Source organism: Mobula birostris, chromosome 12 (assembly GCF_030028105.1).
Source record: "Mobula birostris isolate sMobBir1 chromosome 12, sMobBir1.hap1, whole genome shotgun sequence".
NCBI classification, from domain to species: Eukaryota; Metazoa; Chordata; class Chondrichthyes; order Myliobatiformes; family Myliobatidae; genus Mobula; species Mobula birostris.
Window position 1 is genome coordinate 12,855,108 of NC_092381.1, and position 15,502 is coordinate 12,870,609.

Here is a 15,502-nt window from a genome sequence, read left to right on the forward strand (position 1 = left end):
CCCTTTTTAGAGATTCCCTGTGCTATCCCCCATCCTAGTACTGCTTCTCTGTCACCTGTCCCACACCCCTCCCACAGTCTCCACCCTCACCATTCCCAACCTCCTTTGCTCCCACCAGATTTACAAACTCATTCTCCACTCCATGTTGACAAATACAGTAATGTGCAAAAGTCTTAGACACCCTAGCTAGCTATATATATATATATATAGGACATTTGCACATTATTGTATATTTCTTATTGTAATTTATAGTGTTTTTTATTGTTATGTATAACAATGTACTCATCGTCATCATCAGTTGCCGTGCCCAGTTTGAGCTTTGACTGCCATGGCCCACACACTCCTGTTTCGGGTCAAGTGGATCAATTCATTGGTATTCATTTCCAGTTCTCTGGCTGCTGTCTCCATCATCATTTGTCTTTGTCTTCCTCTTGCATTCTTCCCTTCAATCTTTCCCATAATTACTGTGCATTCTAACTCCTCTTTCCTAATCACATGTCCAATGAAGTTGCGTTGCCTTTTTATGATCTCATACGTTATTTCTCTTTTTGTGTTTACTCTGTTCATGACATCCTCGTTAGTTATTCGTTTCGTCCATGATATTCTTTGCATCCTCCTCAAAAACCACATCTCTGCTGTTTCAATTCGTTTCCTCGTGTTACTAGATATTGTCCAACATTCTGAGCCATGTAACACAACTGGATAAACGTAACATTTCAATACTCTAAGGCAGGTTGTCATGCCTAGTTTAGTATTGTTCTACTACTGCCACAAAACAACAAATTTCATGACTTCTGCCAGTGATATCAAACCTGATTCAGATTCTGACTCTACCTCTCTCCTCAACTCAGTCCTTCAAGTCCCAGTGACAACCTCGTAAATCTTCTCCGTACTCTTTAACCTAAATACTGACCACCTCCTGACACCTCTCTCTGTCACTCTAATAGCTGGGGTTTCCATGTAAATGGTTGCAATTGTAGGGCTAAATTGATATGCAAGTATTGCTCCAATACATTAATTAACCACTGTAAAAACTACAAATTAGTAATAAAAAAATTCAGGAGAATCATATGGCAAGTAACTGATTTGTTATGGTAATCATTTGCCAAGAAAAGACAGTAAGCCAGCATAATGCCTCTGGTGTAGAAGATAAGAGTTGATTAATTATAAAATTAAACTCTACAGTGACACTGAGTGAAGTTAATAATTTTATCTTGTGCTCCCTTTCTAGAGGTTCCAGAGATTCCCTGCTACTTAAATAAGGACTGTCTCTCCGGAAACATTAATAATACCTTACAGCAGGTAATAATGTGTATTGGGATGCTGTGTTGAAATTGTATAAGATGCGGGTGAGGCCTAATTTGGAGTATTGTGCGCCGTTCTTGTCAGCTACTGACAGGAAAGATCCCAATAAGATTGAAAGAGTACAGAGAAAATTTACGAGGATGTCGCTAAGACTTGGGAAAGGTTGAATAGTTTCAGACTTTATTCCCTGGAGCACAGCAGAATGAGGAGAGATTTGATACAGGTACGCAAAATTCTGAGGGGGAAAAATAAGGTACAGGCAAACAGGCTTTTTCCACTGAGGCTAGGTAGGACCAGAACAAGAGGTGTTAGGTTAAGGATGAAAGGTGATCTATTGAAGGGAAACGTCATCACTCAGAGGGTGGTGAGAGTGTGGAATGACCTGCAACAGGAAGTGATAGTTGCAGCTTTGACTGCAATACTTAAGAGAAATTTGGATGATACGTGAATGGAAAATGATGGAAGCCTATGGTCCAGATGCAAGTCTATGGGACCAGGGAGAACAATAATTCAGCGTAGACTAGATAGACCAGTGGGGACTGAACTGTATCAAAATACGCTTTTTGATATTGTGTTTTTATATTCTGTATTTTTGCTTGTTTTTCTTTTGTTGCTACTTACATGATTTATTTGTGTGGGTGGGAGGGGGGTTTGATGTTTGTAATTTTCTTTGGGCAGGTTAGTTCCAATATTCTTGTTTCGTGACTGTCTGTGGAGAAGACAAATTTCAGGGAGGGTTGTACACTGCATATATATTTTGATAAATATATGTACTTTGTACTTTGAACTTTGAAAGGACTTTTAGTGCTCTGTGACTCTCTGACTCTATATGCAACTGGACAAGAGGCTGAGACAGAGAAACATTCATTCATTCAGGTGCCGTGCCGTTCGGCATGGGCGATCATGTCTCTCCATCCATCACAGTCTCTGACCCTCCGAATTGTAGTTGTTGCCTCCCCTGTTTCTAACCATGACGTTATTCCGTCTATCATTTTCATTCCCTGTCTGCCTCTGCTTTTTCTTCCTTCCAGCTTTCCAGTTGTAACTAAATGTTCTAATGTCTCTCTTCGCATGATGTGTCCAAAGAATTTTGATTGCTATTTTCTGATTTTTTTAAGTAATGTACGTTTTGTTTTTGATTTTTGTAGAACTTCTTCGTTGGTTATCCTGTCTGTATATGATATGCATAGCATTCTCCTGAGCATTGATTCCTTTTTCCACTGCATTTGTGATGGTCCATGACTTGCAGCCATACATCAATATAGGAAGAATGTAGCAGCTGAGAGTTCTAAGGCGGATGTCAATTGCTATTTTCTTGTTCGTTAGGCTGTTTCTCATTTCTGTAAATGCTGTTCTTGCCATTGCTATTCTTGCTTTTATGTCTGTTTCACATTTGCCATCAGACGTTACCCATGATCCAAGGTACTTGAAGTTGTGAACTTGTTTCAGGATTTCATTTCCCAATACAATCCTCCAGTTTAGGATATCAGGTTTCTTTGACACTACCATTACTTCAGTTTTCTTTTTGTTTAAGGTTAGGCCAAGTCTTTCGCTCTCTGTGTTGATGGTAGATACTAGTTTCTGTAAATTTACTTCACTGTTTGCTATCAGTACTGTATCATCCGCATAGCGGAGGTTGTTGACATTGTGTCCTCCTATACTTATTCCAGGTAGGTCTTGTGTGGTTCTCATGATGTTTTCATTGTACAGGGAGAACAAGTCTGGTGATAGAACACAACCCTGTCTGACTCCTCGCTTTATTGGCTGATATTCACCAATCTCGTTGTCTATCCGTACGGCTGCACTTTGTTGCCAGTAGAGATTCCTGATTATTCTTGGATCTTTTCCGTCCACAGAGAAACAAAGGAGGTTAAACATTGTTCGCCCAAATGCAGTGAGGCAGGACAAGGGCGAATGATAACAGAACACAAAATAAACTGTTCCAGTTGCAGAGGAAGTACAGTGCAGGCCAACAATAAGGTAGAAAGTCAGAAGTGAACTCTAAGGTTAAGAGTCCATCATATTCAATAGTTTAATAACAACAGTACAGAAGTTGTCCTTGAGTCCAATGCACATGCTTCCAGACTTTTGCATCTTCTGCCTGATAGGAGGGGGGAGAAGGGAGAATGTGCTTGTTGGGTGGAGTGTCTGATTACGTGGGCTTCTTTACCAAGGCAGCAAGAAACGTAGATAGAGTCTGCAGAGCGGAGGCTGGTTTCTGTAATGTGCTAAGCTGCATCCACAGCTCTCTGCAGTTTCTCATGGTCACAGGCAGAGCAGTTGCTGTAGCGAGCCATGAAGAATCCAGGCACAATGTTTTCGATGGTGCGTCGATAAAAATTGGTGACTGTCCACTGGTTACTGTCCCTTTGCAGCGGGCTCCAAATCAGTCAGTGGTTAGGAAAGCAAATGCAATGTTTAGCATTCATTTCAAATGGATGTAAAAGCAAGGATGTCATACTGAGGCTTTATAAGGCAGCGGTCCCCAACCACCGGACCGCAAAGCATGTGCTACCGGGCCGTGAGGAAACGATATGAGTCAACTGCACCTTTCCTCATTCTCTGTCACGCCCACTGTTGAACTTGAACACATGCGAGGTCATTACCCACGCGAGGTCATCAGTTGGTCATTAACCTACAACTACTCGATGAGTGAAAAACAAACATCGCTTGAGAGTTTCTTTGGAATAGATGGTAGGGGACATAAAAGGCTGAATGATGATGATGAAAACGCAGAGACAGTTGAGAGCGTGACTGCAAAAAAAAAGAAAGCTTCTTTCAACAGAAAAGACAATGAGTGGTACATAAAATATGGCTTTATTGCGACCGGTGACTCGCACGCTCCAAGCCCCCTGTGTATGATATGTGGAGACAAGCTGTCTAATGAGGCAATGAAGCCCTCAAAACTGCTTCGGCACCTTGAGTCCAAGCACCCTGCACTAAAGACAAACTCGCTGAGTTTTTTGAGCAGAAAAAACGTGAGCAAGTGGGACAGAAGCAAGTGCTGAGAGCCACCACCTCCACGAATGCTGCTGCTCTGAGAGTGTCATACTTAGTGGCTAGCCGTATTGCTAAGGCTAAGAAGCCTTTCACTGTTGATGAAGAATTGATTCTGCCTGCTGCCAAGGATGTGCGCTGTGAACTGTTGGGAGAAGCTGCAGCTAACAAGATGGCATGGGTTTCTCTTTCAGCTACCACAGTTTCAAGGAGAATCGATGACATAGCGGAGGACGTTGAAGCACAGCTGTTGGAACGGCTTAACGAGCCTGGTTTCACTACCCGAGTCAAAGAGGTTGCTCCTGAATGCCAGTCTACACAGTGTGTCACACACAGGGAAATGCTGGCTAGCCGAAAAATGTCACATGATGTTAACAGCGTACTGAGCAGCGCCGTCATTCCTACATGCTTCAGGGCTGCCACCATCGTCCCCGTGCCAAAGAAGTCTTCAGTGTCCTGCCTCAACGATTACCGTCCTGTTGCACTCACATCCATCATCATGAAGTGTTTGGAGAGGCTTGTCATGAGGCAGATCAAGACCCTGCTGCCCCCCTCACTGGACCCCCTGCAGTTCGCATACCGTCCCAACAGTTCAACAGATGATGCCATTGCCATCACCTTCCACCTGGCCCTAACCCACCTGGACAAAAAAGACACGTGCATTCGAATGCTGTTCATAGAATTCAGTTCAGCATTCGACACAATCATTCCTCAGAAACTGATTGGAAAGCTGAAACTGCTGGGCCTGAACACCTCCCACTGCAACTGGATCCTAGACTTCCTGACTGGGAGACCTCAGTCAGTCCGAATTGGTAGCAGCATCTCCAACACCATCACACTGAGCACGGGGGCCCCCCAGGGCTGTGTGCTCAGTCCACTGCATTTACACTCTGCAGACCCACGACTGTGCTGCAACACACAGCTCGAAACACATCATCAAGTTCACTGATGACACGAACATGGTGGGTCTCATCAGCAAGAATGACGAGTCAACATACAGAGAGGAGGTGCAACGGCTAATGGACTGGTGCAGAGCCAACAACCTGTCTCTGAATGTGAACAAAACAAAAGAGATGGTTGTTGACTTCAGGAGAGCACGGAGCGACCACTCTCCGCTGAACATTGATGGCTCCTCCGTAGAGATCGATAAGAGCACCAGATTTCTTAGTGTTCACCTGGCGGAGAATCTCACCTGGTCCCTCAACACCAGTTCCATAGCAAAGAAAGCCCAGCAGTATATCTACTTTCTGCGAAGGCTGAGAAAAGTCCATCTCCCACCCCCGTCCATCCTCACCACGTTCTACAGAGGTTGTATTGAGAGCATCCAGAGCAGCTGCATCATGGCCTGGTTTGGAAGTTGCACCATCTCGGATCGCAAGACCCTGCAGTGAATAGTGAAGTCAGCTGAGAAGATCATCGGGGTCTCTCTTTCCACTATTACAGAAATTTACAGCACACGCTGCATCAGCAAAGCAAACAGCATTACGAAGGACCCCACGCACCCCTCATACAAACTCTTCTCTCTCCTGCCATCTGGAAAAAGGCACCGAAGCATTCGGGCTCTCACGACCAGACTATGTAACAGTTTCTTCCCCCAAGCCATCAGACTCCTCAATACCCAAAGCCTGGCTTGACACCAACCTACTATACCCTCTACTGTGCCTACTGTCTTGTTTATTATTTATTGTAATGCCTGCACGGTTTTGTGCACTTTATGCAGTCCTGGATAGGTCTGTAGTCTAGTGTAGTTTTTGTGTTTTCTCTTACGTAGTTCAGTGTAGTTTTTGTATTGTTTTGTGTAGCACCATGGTCCTGGAAAACATTGTCTCATTTTTACTATGTTCTGTACCAGCAGTTATGGTTGAAATGACAATAAAAAGTGGTTTGACTTGACTTGACTTGAGTGACGTTGTTGAAGTTATCAATCACATCAAAGCAAAAGCCCTTAATTCACGTCTGTTTGAGCAGCTTTGCGAGGAAATGGATGCAGAGCACAAACGCCTTCTCTTACACACTGAAGTCAGGTGGCTATCAAGGGGGAGAGCCCTGGCCAGGGTTTTTGAGTTAAGAGAGCAGCTACAGAGATTTCTTTCAGGAAAAAAGTCACCACTGGCAGCACACTTCAGTGATGAGGAGTGGATAGCGAAAGTCATTTATCTGTGTGACAGCTTCAACCTGCTCAATGAACTCAATTTGTCACTCCAGGGGAGAATGACAACTGTCTTCAAGTTGGCAGATAAAGTGTCTGCTTTCACAGCCAAACTGGAACTGTGGGGACAGCAAATGGACAGGGGCATATTTGACATGTTCCCAACATTAGCTTGGAATTTGGGAGAGACTGAGGCTAACAGCTGGTCCGCAAACACCTATCTTCGCTGTTGGCAGAATTCGAGCATTACTTCCCAACCGCAAATGACCCAAGACATGCAAAGGAATGGGTCTGTGACCCATTTGTGAATGTCCCCGGTGAATCACCCATGTCAGCACGGGAAGAAGATCAACTCCTCAACCTTGCAAATGATGGTGGGCTGAAAAATATGTTTGACATAACATCTCTGCTGGCATTCTGGATCAAAGTCAAGGCTGAATATCCTGAGATAGCCACGAAAGCTCTGAAAATGTTCCTTCCATTTCCAACATCATATCTCTGCGAAGCAGGGGTTTTCTGCAATGAATGCAGTGAAAACTAAATTGCGGAATAGACTGGACATAAGGAAATCCCTTATGACATAATTGACTTATCACTATATTCATGCGAGGAAAATATGCGGTGTGTTTAATATTAAATTTGTTAGATAAACCCTTTTAGAAACAAAATTGAGTGTATTAGCCACTGATAAGTGACTTACAGTTGACTTATCACCTATGTTCCGGTCGTGATTAACACCACCACCCCACCCTCCGGTCGGCCGGTCCTCAAGAATATTAAACCGGTCCGCGGTGCAAAAAAGGTTGGGGACCTCTGTTCTGTCTATCCTAAGAATGATGTTCTATCTTTGGGTGCAACCATCTCTCTATATGTAGGCCTCCTGGATGATCCAGAGTTCATCCAGTTCCAGCTCTAACTCCTTAGCACAGATTGTTAGAAGCTGCAGCTGGATGCACTTCTTGCAGTTGTAGTCATCAGGTTCTACCCACATCCCACACGAGGAGCATTCAACTATTCTGCCTGGCATCTATAGTATCCTAACTGAGCAGATATAAAGAAGGGATGAAGAAAAAAACTTAACCTTGAGCTTTTCTTTCCTTTGCTTTCTCTGACTGAAGCCTCAAAGGGCTAAAACCTCAAGATCACCACTCTAGCTCTGTCCACTCAGACGACGGCCACTGCTCTTGCCCCTACCTTCCTTTATTCTGCTCTTGCTAGTCAATCCAAAAAGCTGTTTGGTCTCAGGTCAAAGCTCTTTTTCGCTGTAGCGACCTGCTGCTGCCTTTTCTACTCGGGCTGTGGACCTGAATGAAATCCCCTCCTCCCTTCTGGGCATCCTATCTATGAAAGGATGTGCTGGCACTGGAGAGAGTCTAGAGGAGGTTCATGAGAATGATCCCAGGAGTAAAAAGATTAACTTTGGAGGAGCATTTGATGCCTCTGGGCCTGTACTCACCGGAGTTTAGTAGGAAGAGTGGGCATCTCATTGAAAACTATGAAAAGCCTAGATAGGGTGAATGTGGCGAGAGAAGAGGCTGAAGATAGGTGATGGGCGGAAGGAAGGCAGGTCAGCTCAACCGAGAGGGGAACATAGGAGATACTTGAAATTGGAAATTTCTATGTTATACCACTGGATGCAGATGACCCAGGGAGAATATGAGATATTGTTCTTTTAGTACCCTGACAGTGGACAAGTCCAAGGATGACAGTTTAGTGAGGGATGTGTAACACACACAAAATGCTGGAGGAAACGCTGAAGATATAATAACAGAATATAAACTCCTGAAAGTCTGCAGATGCTGGGAATCCAGAGCAATACACACAAAATGCTGGAGGGACTCAATAGGTCAGGCAGCATCTACAGAGAGTGTTTCAGGCTCAGACCCTTCATCAGGACTGGAAAGGAAGGAAGAAGAAGACAGAATAGGAGGTCGAAGGAAGAGAAGGAGTATACGCTGGCAGGTGATAGGTGAAGCTAGACGAGGGGAAAAGTGTGTGAGGTGGGAAAGAGAACAGTGAGAAGCTGGGAGATGATAGGAGGAAAAGGTATAGGACTGAGAGGAGAGTTAACCACGGGATAGGGGGAAGGAGGAGAGACACTAAAGGGAGCATCGATTTCCCCTTCCAGTATTTTTTTCCTTTTCTCCCCCCTCCCTTCCTTTTTCTTCTATTTCCCACTCTGGCCTCTTATCTCTTCTTCTTACCTGACTATCACCTCCCTATGGTGCCACTCATTCTTCCCTTTCTCCATGATCCACTCTCCTCTTCTCTCAGATTTCTTCTTCAGCCCTTTACATTACCTCCTACCACCTTCCAGCTTGTCCTCCTGCCCCTCCCTCACCTTTATATTCTGGCACCCTCCCCACTTCCTTCCCAGTCTCAGTCCAAAGCGTCGACATTTATTCACTTCCATAGATGCCGCCTGGCCTGCTGAGTTTCTCCAGCATTTTGTGTATGTTGCAACAGAGAGAGGTGAAGGCAGGTGAGGAAAAGAAAAGAAAAGGTGGGGTGAGGAAGGAAAAGTTGGACCAGGGACTCATGGAGGGAGTGGTCCCTGTAGAAGGTGGAAAGAAGTGAGGAAGGACAAGTAGACCAGGGACTCATGGAGGAGGTGGTCCCTGTAGAAGGTGGAAAGAGGTGAGGAAGGACAAATAGACCAGGGAGTCATGGAGAAAGTGGTCCCTGCAGAAGGTGGAAAGGGATGAGGAAGGACAACTTGGACCAGGGGCTCATAGAGGGAGTGGTCCCTGAAGAAGATTGAAAGGGGTGGGGAAGGACAAGCAGACCATAAATTGATGGAGAGTGGGACCCCTGTAGAAGGTGGAAAGGGGTGGGGGGGGGGAAGATATGAACACTGGTGAGATCCCATTGCATCTGATGGAATGATGAAAGATAATATGATGGATGCAGAGGCTAGTGGATGGAAGGTGAGGACCAGGGGATCTCTATCTCAGTTCTGTTTCATTTTATGTTATTTTGTAATCTGCCAGCTTTGATGTGTTTTAACAGCTGAGCAGATTCAGAGAATCACAGACCGCGCTGGAAGAAATAGCCAAGAACACCACGGGAGGCTTGACCGCGACAGACGTTCTTTTATACACGGAAGTCCTCTTACAATCAACGCCATCACTGAGTATGATCAACGAGACTCTACCCAATACAGCTGCCATTGCCAACATAACCATCAACGTAGGTTATTCCAATGGACAAATACTTGTGGGTGGGGTAGAAATTCCTATTTGAGCACTGGAACTGTAGAAGCAGTTAATTTTCATACAACGAAATCAAAAATAAGAGAGAAGCATTGTACAGATATTGTTCATGCAAGTCTCTTTTTTAACTGCGTGTCATGTTGCAAACTCTATAAAACCCAGGTTAGACCACACCTGTGTTCAGTTCTGGTCATCTCATTATAGAAAGGATGCGAAAGCTTTAGAGGGGATGCTGAGGAGATTTACCAGGATGCTGCCTGGATCTGAGAGCATTTCTTATGAGGAATGGTTGAGTGAGCTAGGGCTTTGCTCTTGCATTTGAATTTATTTTATTTCTTACATCCAAGGGAGTAAACATCTTTACGTTGTGTCTCCGTCACAATGTACAAGCAATAAAGGGGGGAAATGTGGGAGGATATTGTCCAAACACTAAGAATGTACTGTATACATAATTGTTTTGTATACATCTCTGTACATCAGATACAATGTACAGTCAGATACACAATCAGATCAGTGTACAGTCAGATACGTGATCAGATCAATGTACAGTCGGGTATGCAATCAGATCAATGTGTATTGATAAATCTGATGTCCTGGTGAAAGAAGCTGCCCTTGAACCTGCTGGTGCTGGCCTTAACGCTCCAGTACTGTTTGCCAGAGGGTAGCAGCTGATAGGGACTGATAGTTTGTGAGAGGGGTGGCTGGAGACCCTGGTGATCTGCCGGGTTCTTTTTTACACACCTGCTGCTGTAAATGTCCTGAATAGAGGAAAGTTCACAACCGCAGATGCGTTGGAGTGAAGGAGGATGAGAAGTGACTTGATAGAGGTGTACTGTACAAAATAATGAGGCACAGATAGACTGGATAGCCAGCATCTTTTTCTCAGGGTGGAAATGACTAAAAGGAGAGGGCATAATTTTAGGGTGAATGGAGAACAGAGAATGGAGGGGGATGTCAGAGGTTTTTTTCACACACACAGAGTGGTGTGTGTGTAGTACACACAGTTAAGGGTGGTGGTAAAGGCAAGTTCCTCAGGGACGTTTAAAAATCTCTTAGATAGGCACATGGATGAAAGAGAAATGAATGGTTATGTAGGAGAGAAGGTTTAGATTGATCTTGGAATAGATTAAAAGGTTGGCACAACTTCGTGGCCCTGTACAGTGCTGTACTGTTCTATGTACTATGTAATGTGCCTTAGATGCTTACAGGCACTTGAATTCATACTGTTAGCTGTCTCATGTCCTTCCCCAGAAATAAGCCTACTGCACAAGATACCCCCAGGTAGTCCCTAACCAAAGCACAAACCAAGCTTGTGCTTAACTGAGTATTTATAGAGAGCACACCTGATCCATTTCTCCTCTGTGGTACAAGTGACCTAGCATGAATTTCTAATATTTGGATTCAAATGCAATTAAATTTATCATTATGCTGACGATAATCAATTTTTTCCATGTCTGAAGTTAAATTACAACCATGCCAATGAGAAAATTCAAACAGGTGTGTTCCACATCTGGGACATCTGAAATGGTGTTACTTTCTCTCTGTCAATCTCCTACTAGTACATTACAGGGAGTACACTGACATGGAGAGGATATTTCTTATAGTGGGGGAGTCTAGGACCAGAGGGCACCATGTTAGAATAGAAGGACATCCCTTTAGAACAGAGGTGAGGAGGGATTTCTTTAGCTAGGGGGTGGTGAATCTGTGGAATTCATTGCCATGGATGTCTATGGAGGCCAAGTCATTGGGAATATTTAAAGCAGAGGGTGATAGGATCTTGATTAGTAAAGTTATGAGGAGAAGACAAGAGAATGGCTCAAGAAGGATAATAAATCAGCCATGATGGAATGATGCAGTAGACTTGAAGGGCCAAATGGTCTATTTCCACTCCGATGGCTTATGGTCTTATGGAACTAGAGGGACAATGTGGACATAAGACATAGAGTTCCATAAGGGATGTAAAGTAACCTAAATCCTCATCCTGCACCTCCCAAACATTAAATTAATACCCCCACCTATTTCCAGTAGGTCTTCTAGCTCCTTGATCTGCTCTCCTTTTGACCTCATAATCTTCTCCTCCAGAGCCTCCAACCTACTCATCCCAACCCATCCCCTCCTCCATCACCCACAGCCTGAAGAAAGCAGTGTAACAGTCAAGATGCAGAAGGAACTCAGCAGGTCAGACAACATCTGTGGAGGAAAGTAGACAGTTAATGCTTCAGTTTGAGACCCCACTTCTAAATTCCAGCATCTGCCACCTCACATCTCCAAAATGTCTCTGAAAAATATCTACAAACTGCCAGATTGATCTCCTTCTACCCTGTGACCACAGTCTCCAAAGATCTAACTCCCAAACTCCAGTGCCCTACCACACTGAAGGGCTTGAATTTCAATGCAGATTGACACCAGACCTAACAAGTGTTTCATTGTCCATATGTTGCCCCATTGTTGTTACTACAGAGCTTTTAATCAAAGTCAAGTACATACATGCACAGGCGCAATGAGAAACTTACTTGCCAAAGTATCATAGGCACAGAATCAGAATCAGGTTTAATATCATTGGCATATGTCATGAAATTGTTAACTTTGCAATAGCAGGTCAAGGCAATACACAGAAAAAGAGAGAAAAAATTTCAAATTACAGTAAGTAATACAGTAAGTAATTTAAATATGTAAATAAGTGGTGCACAAAACAGAAGCAAAAATGTAGTCAGCTAGTGCCCATGGGTTCATTGTCCTTTCTGAAATCAGATTGCAAAGGGAAAGAAGTTTTCCCTGAATCACTGAGTGTGCGTCTTCAGACTTCTGTACCCCCTTCCTGATGGTAACAACAAGAAGCATTTCCTGGGTGATGGGGGTCTAATGATGGGAACTGCTTTTTTAGAGGCATCTTCCTTAAAGATATCTTGGATACTACTGAGGCTAGTACCATGATGGAGCAATCTAATTTTACAACTCTCTGCAGCCTACTTCGATACTGTGCAGTAGCCCCCGGCAACCCCCCGTCCCCCATACCAGACAGTGATGCAGCCAGTTAGAATGCTCTCCGCAGTACAGATGCACAATACACTCAGGGGAAAAAAATCAAAAAAGAAAGAACAGGCACAAAATGCTGGAGGAACTCAGCAGGTCAGGCAGCAGCTAAGGGGAGGAATAAACAGTTGACATTTTAGGCTGAGGCCTTTATCGAGCCCTTCTCACTTCATCCACCCTCCTTCACCTGCACACCTTCCCCCTCACCCGACTTCACCTGTCACATGCCAGTTTATACGCCTCCCCCACCTCCACCCCACCTCCTTATTCTGGATCCCTTCCCCCTCCTGACCAGTGCTGATGCTCAATCCAGAAAGTCGAGAAAGTAACTGTTTCTGCGTCTGGTGGGCCTGTTGTGGATGCTATGTAGCCTCATCCTTGAAGGGAGTGGGACAGACTGCAGGGTGGGTGGGATCCTTAGATAGATAGACAGATAGATATATTTCATTGATCCCAAGGGAAACTGGGTTTCGTTACAGCCGCACCAACCAAGAATAGAGCATAAATATAGCAATACAAAAACCACAAACAATCAAACAACAAAATGCAAACTATGCCAGATGGAAAATAAGTCCAGGACCAGCCTATTGGCTCAGGGTGTCTGACCCTCCACGGGAGGAGCTGCAAGTTCGATAGCCACAGGCAGGAACAATCTCCCGTGCCGTCCAGTGTTGTATCTCAGTGGAATATGGCCGAAGTCCGACAGCAAAAAGTTCAATAGCCAGTCTACAAACACATTCCTCAATCGTAATAGGACCAGGATTGCACCATCTGTTGTTAACCAGAACAGTAAGCACCCAATTCCTTCACGCTTACTGCTCTCAGTGCACTTCCGGTCAGCCCGAACGGTCTGGAAGCCGTCCATGGAAAAGTTTTAATCAGGTATGTCCTCGTGCAGCCCCGTTCCAGTGAAACACACAACACTGCCCTCCTGAAATGTTCTCTGACGCCTGGCTAGCGCCGTGAACTCGTCCATTTTATTACCCACCGAACTCCTCTTCTCCATAACCTTCATGGTGTTACTGGTCCTTTCTGTATATATGTCCTTGATGGCAGGTGGGCTGGTGCCAGTGATGCTTTGGGAAGTTTTGACTACAGGTTGTAGAAGCTTCCTGTCCACAGCAGTGCAATTTCCATACCCTGCAGTGATGCAGAAATGTTAGGGTGCCTCCAGTGCGCATCTGTAGAAGGACGTGAGTATCGACAGTCAGTATACTTTCAACAGATTATCAGTGGAGGTTTGCTCAAGTATTTAGTGAAATGATGTCTTATGTTAAAACCCTAACTAACTTTTGCCCACACGTGCACTCTAGGCCATTGTGAGAGCAGTGAACAATCTTGTGAAACCAAGTGAGATGATGGCGTGGAACAAGATCCTTGAAGACGAGAGGAGAAGAAGTGCCACCAAGTTGCTGCATACCACGGAAACGTCGGCAGTCAGTGTCTCACAGCACCTGAGGGGCACAACAGAGATGGTGTTTAAGGAAAGTGACATCAGTAAGTAATGTGTCCCACACTGTTGAAGATTAGTCTGTGAGATTGTATTATAAACCTGTCACTGCAGCTCTGTGCAAGTTCAAGTAGAGTAGTACTGCTGTCTTTGCAGTAGTTAACCTTCAAAGAATGCTTCAAGTTGGCTGCTGAATACTTTGTTTTGCGGACAATATTTCTCATGCTGACAGACTCAGCATCTTTAAGCGATGGTGGGCTTTGATCCGACACAGCAATTTCTTTTTGTAACAAGCACGAAAAGAATTCATTTATTCAGCATGTTTTAGCATTTTAAAACATTCCTGAACCATTTATTGATAGTGAGGTACTGTTATAGGGGAAGGACGTGAGAGAAGTGACAGCCAGTTGATAAGCTGTATTGACCTAATAACCTGGAGTGGCACATTGGTGTAGCAGCTCGTGCTATCACTTCACAGAACCAACGATCACACATCAGGCTGCGATTCACACTGCTGTCTGTAAAGAGTCTGTGCGTTCTCCCCAAGGCCGTGCAAGTTTCCTCTGAGTGCTCCGGTTTCCTGCCACATTCTAAAGACATACGAGTTAGGGTTAGTGAGTTGTGGGCATGCTATGTTGACACTGAAAGCACTGGGCTGCCACGACCACAGTCCTCGGACACAAAACAATGCATTTCACTCTATGTCTCGATGTACGTTGGACAAATAATGCTAATCTTTAATCTTTTCAATTTAGAATAAAGTTGATTTTTACACTGGCATCGGTTGAGGAATAGATGGTACAGATTCATTTATTTACCACATGGACATCCAAACATTTTGCTTCGTGGCTGCCTATAAGCAAACAAATCTCAAGATGTATAATTTATACATTCTGTGGTAATAAATGTACTTGAATCTTGAAACATACAGCGAAATGCATCGTTTGCATTGATAACCAACATAACCTACTGGGGCACATCCCAGCCAACAATTACATCTGAGCTACAACCTCAACAAGACTGCAGTTCAGTGCCATCTTGACTGGAGCAGGACCTTTACTTTAAACGGAGAGTATTAGTCATTGCTACCCTAGGAAATATGCATTGTCTGTTCACTCTGTTAATCCCCAAGTGTTGACACACATTCTGGCACCAACGTAGCAAGTCAACCGTGTTCACAGAACAAAACAAGCAGAACAACAGCAACAAAGAACGACAGCAAAACAAGCCCCATTCCTCCCTCCCACCTGTACACACACAGAACCCTCCAACCCCAGGACAGGCTGTCTCTGGGCCTTGAGCCTCCAGCAAACCTGTGGACTCACAGATATTGGGCCTTTGACTTCCCTAGTGGAC

General features: G+C 44.4%; 1 protein-coding gene across 4 annotated transcripts in view; it reads left to right on the forward strand.

The window, feature by feature from the left end:
• Positions 1-15,502, forward strand: part of adgrl4 (adhesion G protein-coupled receptor L4) — a 172,462-nt gene that overhangs the window by 68,940 nt on the left and 88,020 nt on the right. For all 4 annotated transcript variants that reach the window (XM_072273311.1, XM_072273314.1, XM_072273313.1 and 1 more), the window contains 3 exons: positions 1,232-1,302; positions 9,461-9,640; positions 14,010-14,193. In XM_072273311.1, the coding sequence (XP_072129412.1) occupies positions 1,232-1,302; positions 9,461-9,640; positions 14,010-14,193 (435 nt within the window). The remainder of the gene's footprint in view (positions 1-1,231; positions 1,303-9,460; positions 9,641-14,009; positions 14,194-15,502) is intronic.